This window comes from Colobus angolensis, unplaced genomic scaffold, assembly GCF_000951035.1.
Source record: "Colobus angolensis palliatus isolate OR3802 unplaced genomic scaffold, Cang.pa_1.0 Scaffold13, whole genome shotgun sequence".
In the NCBI taxonomy this organism is placed as follows: domain Eukaryota; kingdom Metazoa; phylum Chordata; class Mammalia; order Primates; family Cercopithecidae; genus Colobus; species Colobus angolensis.
Window position 1 is genome coordinate 23,403,941 of NW_012114252.1, and position 8,403 is coordinate 23,412,343.

The following is an 8,403-nucleotide window of genomic DNA, read 5'->3' on the forward strand; positions in this document are numbered from 1 at the left end:
CGTGTGGGGCCGCCTGTGTCTCTCCGGCTGTGGCTGGGAGCGGCGCCCGCACTGCGCGTCCAGCGGGGGTCGCTTTCCGCCTGGGGTGACTCCGCTTTCCGGGGCGATTCCCCTCCCTCCCCGTTTGCAGGAACGGCCTACCAGGCACACGCTGTCCCTACGCGGCCACACCGCGCATGCCAGCTTTCACATCAGAAAACACGGTTTGAAAAGCACACTTAGGGTGTCCCCCTTAACTTCCCAAGGGAGGCGCATCATGGATACGCGGCTCACAGAAGGGAGGTGCTGAGAAGCTGGCCTGGGGGAGCTGCTCGCGGCCCACGTCACTCCACCAGCGGCACCTCCGCAGGGCACATGTCCGGGAGAAAAAACATTTGGGGACCTGGGACTTTCTCCACCTCACACTCCCGGGTCACCTCACACAGGACACCTCACACTCAGGGTGCACTTCAAACTCACAGGTCATTACACCTCACACAGGACGCCTCACACAAGACACCACACAGGGCACACTTCACACTCCCGGGTCACCTCGCATTTGACACCTCACACGGATCACCTCACTCAGAGGACACCTCACACTCACAGGGCACACTGCACACTCGGGACACCACACACGCTGGGTGCACTTCAAACTCACAGGTCATTACACCTCACACAGATCACCTCACTCTCACAGGACACTTCAGAGAGGGCACACTTCACACTCACAGGCCACCTCACACAGGTTATGTCAAACTCACAGGTCCCCTCACACAGTCACCTCACACTCACAGCGTGCACTTCACACTCATGGGTCCCATCACACACAGGACACCTCACACTCATCATCTCACACACGTTACATCAAACTCTCAGGTCCCCTCACACAGCACATCTCACACAGTCACCTCTCAAAGGACATTTCACACAGGGCACAATTCACACTCGTAGGTCACCTCACACCGGGCCCACGACTCTCACAGGTCACCACACCTCACACACATCAGCTCACATAGATCTCACCCTCACAGGACATCCATCACACCCACAGGTCACCTCACACTCATAAGATACCTCACCCACAGGTCACCTCACACTCACAAATCACCTCGCTCACACAGATCACCTCACACAGGGCACACTTCACTCACAGATCACACCTCACCTCCCACTCACAGATCACCTCACTCTCACAGGACAGACACCTCATACAGGACACACTTCACTCCCACAGGTCACCGTACCTCACACAGATCACCTCATACTCACAGATCACTTCATTCTCAAAGGATACCTCACACTCAGGGCACACTTCACACTCACAAGTCACCTCACACAAGGCACCCTTCACATTCACAGGTCACCACACCTCACACAGATCATCTCACTCTCACAGGACCCCTCACACTCAGATTATCCACACTCAGGCCGCCACACCACACTCATAGGATGTCTCACGCAGGATGCCTCACAGTCACAGAGAACCACATCTCATATGCACAAGACACCTCACACTCACAGGACACCTCACACTCACAGGAAGTCCAGCTGTCTGAGACAAAGGCTAACATGACCCTTTCCGGGCAAATTGAGGATGGTCATGCCTAGCATTTTTTTTTCTTTTTTTTTTTTTTTTTTTTTTTTTTTTTTTTTTTTTGAGACGGAGTCTGACTCTGTCGCCCAGGCTGGAGTGCAGTGGCGCAATCTTGGCTCACTGCAAGCTCCGCCTCCTGGGTTCATGCCATTCTCCTGCCTCAGCCTCCCGAGTAGCTGGGACTACAGGCGCCCGCCACCTCGCCCGGCTAGTTTTTTTGTATTTTTTAGTAGAGACGGAGTTTCACAGTGTTAGCCAGGATGGTCTCGATCTCCTGACCTCGTGGTCCGCCCGTCTCGGCCTCCCAAAGTGCTGGGATTACAGGCTTGAGCCACCGCGCCCGGCCCATGCCTAGCATTTTTATCCACCTAGTTTTCAAAGCATTTCTCATCTGTTGTATTCGCACAGCACCCTGTGAGTTTAAGTTCAGGTGGCCAACAGTTTCTTCAGCAATCACTTTTTTCTGTGGAGTGTTTTTGCTGTTTGTGGAAAATTTTGCATCTGCTACTGCACCTTCTCCCGGTGTCAGCCCGTGTGCGTGGCCACCCTGTCAGAGGTGGAGCTGTGGCTCAGAGCTTGTGTACCTCCTCCCAGGTCCACAGCTCATCGACAGAAGAGTCAGGGCTGAACCTCGGGTGTTCTGACTTGGGAGCAGGAAATGTGTGGTCAACCATAGTTTCCGATGTCCTGGGGAGGGGCCAAGATTAGAAGAAATCTGCCTCAGCTCCGCAGGAAAGTCTGGCTTCCAGAGCCCACCCCGCCAGGCCCAGGTCCAAGTCCCCCAACCCCAGCTCGTGGTGTGTCCAGTGCTTACCGTCGGGTGCGCTGGTGAAGGTGCATCTCACAAGGCTTTCTCTTTTGTTCCCGCAGAAGCTGTTCTGGATTTCTTACAGTGGTGAGTAGATGATCGCCACCCATCCTGCCTGCAACCCTTCTCCTCAGCATACTGACGCCAGCCCATTCCACAGATGGGGACCAGTGTGCCTCAAATCCGTGCCAGAATGGGGGCTCCTGCAAGGACCAGCTCCAGTCCTATATCTGCTTCTGCCTCCCTTCCTTCGAGGGCCGGAACTGTGAGAAGAGTAAGGCCCCACTTTGGGTCCCATATTTGCAGAGGGCCCTGGGGAGCTGGTGGCGGTGGCCTGACCACCCGGGTTGCGGGGTGCACAACCTGCTGGGGTGTGTGGACCGGGCATTCTGGGCTCAGCCCCAGTTGGAAGTTGGTCTAGGTGACCTTGAAGTCCCTTCCAGCCTGAGGTCTTTGACAGGGACCCAGGGTTCTAATTCTCAGGCTCAGTGGCCCCTTGGGCTCCCGGCCCTGGGCAATTCTCAGCCCTCGTGATGGCCCAGCTGAGAGTCCCTGTGTCCCTGTCCCACTTCCACGTCCCACCAGGCAGCACCACTTGGTAAACTTCCCCTTCTCTACTTTCCATTACAAAGGTTTGAGGTGTTTTTTTTTTCTGTTTTTTTTTTAACCATCTGAATATTAAATTATTGCCAAGTTTGAGGCCCCCACCCTCCCTTAGGTTCAGTAATTCACTGGAAGGACTCATAGAACCCACTGAAGTAGATACACTCACATTACCATTTATTACAGCAAAGGAAGCTGACTTAAGTCTGCAGAGGGACCGGGCACAAACTTCCCATTGTCCTCTCCCTGTGGGGCCATGTGGACAGTTCTTACTTCTCCCAGAAAGACGCGTGATGAGACGTGGGAAGTACTGCCAACTTGGGAAGCTCTATGAGCCCCGGTGTCCAGAGGTTTTATCAGGGTTCATAGACCCAGCTGACCACCCACATGGCTGACCTCAGTCTCAGCCCCTCCAGAGGCCAAGCCAATAGTGTGGCCCAAGGCCCGGGTAAACACCAACGTTCCCTCAGGGCTCAGCAATCACTTCCCAGGAGACGAGGCAAAGGCTGCCCTTTCTCTGGGACCACCCAGGACCACATTCTTACACTGAACGAGCTCTCCGGCACAGCAGCCACTTTCTTCTCGAAGTAGAAGAGAGCCCGGAAGGTGGGGGAGGCTGAACAGAGAGGCTTCCTGCTGGTCGTCTGGGTCCAGAATGCCTGGGGATCTCTGCTCAGCCCTGGTGCCCAGCAGCCCTGGTGCCCAGCAGCCCTGGTGTGCATCCTGCAGGGCAGGCCTTCCCGCCGGAGTCCTGGACTTACTCAGGGCCACTGCCCTTGCCCACGTCAACCACAGTCGGGCTGCCGGTTCTGCTGCTTCTGTCCGAGCCCATGGCCAGTGCTGGGACTGACTGTCCCCAGGCAGGCTTACGGTGGCATGAGGGCAGCTTGGAGAACTGTCTCAGCGCTCTGGTCCTCTCGTCAGTTGAGTCTCTGGTTGGAAGTCCTTTGGACACTTTTACCATCCCTAAGGGACTTTCACTTTCCCCCAGGCTCCCCTCAGCTTCCCGTCAGCTGCTCGGAAGAGTGGTCACCCTGGAGGCCACTGCCCACCAGCCAGGCACCCCCCAAATGCAACTGCAGCCAACGCTGCCCCCGACTGGCAAGGCTATTCAGACATGTGACTCCTCCGATCCAGGCCTTGTCCTTTGGATCAGTCCACGGAGCAGGCGGTGCCAAGCTCAGGCTCTGTCGCCCACAGCTCAGTGCCACCTTCCGGGCAGAACGCTGCTGCTGACTTAGGGCATGGCCTCCCCCAGGGCTAGCTTTCACTGACCCCAAGAGGCCCCTCTCAGGGTATTACCTTCCTGTCCCCAGACAAGGACGACCAGCTGATCTGTGTGAACGAGAACGGCGGCTGTGAGCAGTACTGCAGTGACCACATGGGCACCAAGCGCTCCTGTTGGTGCCACGAGGGGTACTCGCTGCTGGCGGACGGGGTATCCTGCATGCCCACAGGTGACCAGGCTTCATGTCCCAGTCCCAGATGACACCAGTCCCTGTCCCACTACGGATTCTCTTACTGGACAAAAGACGGGGGGGAGTGGCTTCACATCTGAGCACCAACCATGTGCTGACCAACCGTGAGGCAGGATCTGGGCACCAAGGGTGGCACAGGCCAGAGCGACAGTGACTAGAATGGGCACCCTGGGGGCAGTCCCTGAATGGCCTCAGGTCCCCTACCCATGCTCGGCAGACCAGGGGAGCCAAGCAAGGCTCTATCTCACGTCCAACTCCCACTCGCAGGACGTCCGCTGGGGTTCGTGAATCTACCTTGGCACAGCCAATGTCTGTACTGACTGCTGCCCACTCTGAATTCCAAAACCTGTAAAGGCTCCTGGGAAAATGGGATGTTTCTCCAAACCAGCCTGGAACAAATGGGCTGCACTTCCAAAGGCAGGGACACCCCATGCCCACTGTGTCTCAAAGAGGTGGACGTGCCCACCCTGGCCACACAGCCTGGGACTCAGCCCGCCACCTCCTCAGGTTTTCTTTCTGGCCCAAGACCTTGATTGGAGCAGATCAAAACTAAGCGTGGGATCAAAACAACACAGTTGTTTGTGACGTTGATTCATCTTTAGGTAGAATTTCATTCACCTTTTACTAAAGTCAAGCAACACATCTTCCTCCTGAAACGTGAGCAGAGCGCGGTATTAAGACGTAAGCCCTCCATTTCCTCCAGAACCAACCCTGACCATTGTCTCCCCAGCCAGCCACTTCCGCAAGGGCCTCTCATGGCCCAGCCCCACCAGTCAGGCCCAGCCGAGGCCCTGCCTTCCACCATCCCTGGGCCCTGGCAGCTCCTGCTCCTGGGGCCTCCCATAGCCTCGGCCTCAAGGCCTCTCAGAGGATGGGTGTTTCTGAATCTTTCCTAGTGGCTCGTTCATCCCTCACAAATTTCTGCATCTTTCTGACTTTTGTTTTACACAGTTGAATATCCATGTGGAAAAATACCTATTCTGGAAAAAAGAAATGCCAGCAAACTCCAAGGCCGAATTGTCGGGGGCAGGGTGTGCCCCAAAGGGGAGTGTCCATGGCAGGTAAGGCTTCCCTGGGCTTCAGGATTCCAAGCCCTGAGGGTCTTGGAGCCTTTTGAATGTGAGCTGAACAACAGCTCTGGAAGGGAAAATGGGCAGGTCAGCCCCAAGCCCACCAGACTCCCAGTCAGCCCACCTAGAACCTCCAGCTCGCTGCACCCCCAGGCTTTTAGTGGGGCAAGGAAGGAGAAAAGAAGACACACTCGCTGAGGGTCTACCCTGTGCAGAGAACCCTGCGAGATGCCCCTCCCGAGTTGTCACATCGTCCTCACTGTTACTCTGAGGTGGGATCTTTGCCTGATCTTTGCAAAATCAGGAGCACTGGATCAAAGCCATGTGAAGATCCTGTGAGGTGAACAGTGAAATCTCACAGCGACGTATGTATTGTTGGGCTGTGCCCAAGAGCACGTCTCGGCTAGAGAGGGGCACAGCCTCCCAGAGCCAGGTTTGAGCAGCTTTGCCTGGGAGGGATCTGCAAAGACCCCAGGATGTCAGAAACAAATTGTGCAATGCCAGAGGTCCCTTGGCATGCCCGGGAGGGCGAGTCATCAGAGAAACAATGACAGTAATGTGACTTCCACGCCTCCTGTCCCCCCGCCCAGGTCCTGTTGTTGGTGAATGGAGCTCAGCTGTGCGGAGGGACCCTGATAAACACCATCTGGGTGGTCTCTGCAGCCCACTGTTTCGACAAAATCAAGAGCTGGAGGAACTTGACCGCAGTGCTGGGTAGGTGCTGCTCTCCCCTGTGTGACCGCGGTGCTGGGTAGGTACCGCTCTCCCCTATCTGACGACGATGCTGGGTAGGTACCGCTCTCCCCTGTCTGACGACGGTGCTGGGTACGTACTGCTTTCCCGTCTGACTGCTGTGCTGGTTACGCACCACTCTCCCATCTGCCGACGGTGCTGGGTAGGCGCCGCTCTCCCCTGTCTGACCACGGCTCTCAAGTGTCTCAGGGGCCGCAGCTCTGGGCTTCGTGCTGTCACTTCCACAGACAGACAGACGTCTCCAAAAGGGGAGCAACCGTGCTGGGCACGACTGCTGTGGCCACCGTCCTCTCAGCCACTTTCCCATGCCCAAATAAAATGGTAAAAGACGGGGGTTCTGCCCATCCTGCCTCACTTGGCCAAGAGCCCATAGGAGGATGCGACTCCAGGGCTTCGTGGGACCACTGGGTGGCAGGGACTGTGCTCACTGGGTTTACAGGTGAGATGAGCACTCCCAGGAGGGCACTTGGCTGGGAAGAACTGTGGAGAATCAGGGCACGCCCTGTCCCCCCAGCTGCCAGGGCACAGCACCCCTTCCCCACCTCAACACCCAGGCCCCAGATTCACTCCAGTTCACACGTCCCCACATGAGCCACAGGCTGCCACCTGCGGCAGGCCGGCCAGGTCACCTTGGGGTTGGATGCAGGCCTCCCTCACCCCAAAAGGAGACTGCAGCCCCTGCAGACCTAGAAATGGCCACAGCCCATCCCCATGCACCGGGGGGCGAGGCGGCAGGTAGTGGGATGGGCCTGAGCAGGGCTCCCTCCTTCCAGGCGAGCACGACCTCAGCGAGCACGAAGGGGACGAGCAGAGCCGGCGGGTGGCACAGGTCATCATCCCCAGCACGTATGTCCTGGGCACCACCAACCACGACATCGCGCTGCTCCGCCTGCAGCGGCCCGTGGTCCTCACTGACCATGTGGTGCCCCTCTGCCTGCCCGAACGGACGTTCTCCGAGAGGACGCTGGCCTTCGTGCGCTTCTCGTTGGTCAGTGGCTGGGGTCAGCTGCTGGACCGTGGTGCCACAGCCCTGGAGCTCATGGCCCTCAACGTGCCCCGGCTGATGACCCAGGACTGCCTGCAGCAGTCACGGAAGGTGGACGCCTCCCCGAATATCACAGAGTACATGTTCTGTGCCGGCTACTCGGACGGCAGCAAGGACTCCTGCAAGGGGGACAGCGGAGGCCCGCACGCCACCCGCTACCGGAGCACGTGGTACCTGACAGGCATCGTCAGCTGGGGCCAGGGCTGCGCGGCCGTGGGCCACTTTGGGGTGTACACCAGGGTCTCCCAGTACATCGAGTGGTTGCAAAAGCTCATGCGCTCAGAGCCACGCCCAGGCGTCATCCTGCGAGCCCCATTTCCCTAGCCTAGCAGCCCTGCCCCGTGGAGAGAAAGCCAAGGCTGTGTGGAACTGTCCTGGCATGAAATCCCACCGATTCTTCCGCAGTTCATGGGGTAGAGGAGGGCATGGGAGGGAGGGAGAGGTGGGGAGGGAGACAGAGACAGCAACAGAGAGACAAAGAGACAGAGAGAGACTGAGGGAGAGATTCTGAGGACGTGGAGAGAGACTCAAAGAGACTCCAAGATTCAAAGAGACTAATAGAGACACAGAGAAGGAATAGAAAAGATGAGATGCAGAGGCAGACAGCACTGGACAGAGGGGCAGGGGAATGCCGCGGTTGTCCTGGAGGCAGACAGCCCAGCTGAGCCTCCTTATCTCCCTTCAGCCAAGCCCACCTGCCCGTGATCTGCTGGCCTCAGGCTGCTGTTCTGCCTTCATTGCTGGAGACACTAGAGGCATGTACACACGTGGATGCATACACACACACCAATGCACACACACAGATATGCACAGACACGGATGCACACACAGAGGGTCACACAGAGATATGCAAACACACTGATGCACACACATATAGAGATACGCACATACACGGATGCATACACACAGATATGCCCACACACAGATGCGTGCACAGCACACCAGTGCACACACACACCAATGCACACACACGGATGCAGAGAGATATGCGCACACCGATGTGCACACACACAGATATGCACACACACAGATGCGCACACACACAGATATGCACACACAAGGATGAGTGC

General features: G+C 57.1%; 1 protein-coding gene across 1 annotated transcript in view; it reads left to right on the forward strand.

Moving 5' to 3' along the window:
• The window catches only part of F7 (coagulation factor VII (serum prothrombin conversion accelerator)), an 11,112-nt gene extending 3,347 nt beyond the window's left edge, over nucleotides 1-7,765 (forward strand). Inside the window, exons 2-6 of the mRNA XM_011933918.1 lie at nucleotides 2,545-2,658; nucleotides 4,304-4,444; nucleotides 5,417-5,526; nucleotides 6,126-6,249; nucleotides 7,062-7,765. Of these exons, the coding sequence (XP_011789308.1) occupies nucleotides 2,545-2,658; nucleotides 4,304-4,444; nucleotides 5,417-5,526; nucleotides 6,126-6,249; nucleotides 7,062-7,657 (1,085 nt within the window). The 3' untranslated portion in view covers nucleotides 7,658-7,765. The remainder of the gene's footprint in view (nucleotides 1-2,544; nucleotides 2,659-4,303; nucleotides 4,445-5,416; nucleotides 5,527-6,125; nucleotides 6,250-7,061) is intronic.
• The last annotated feature ends 638 nt before the right edge of the window (nucleotides 7,766-8,403 follow it).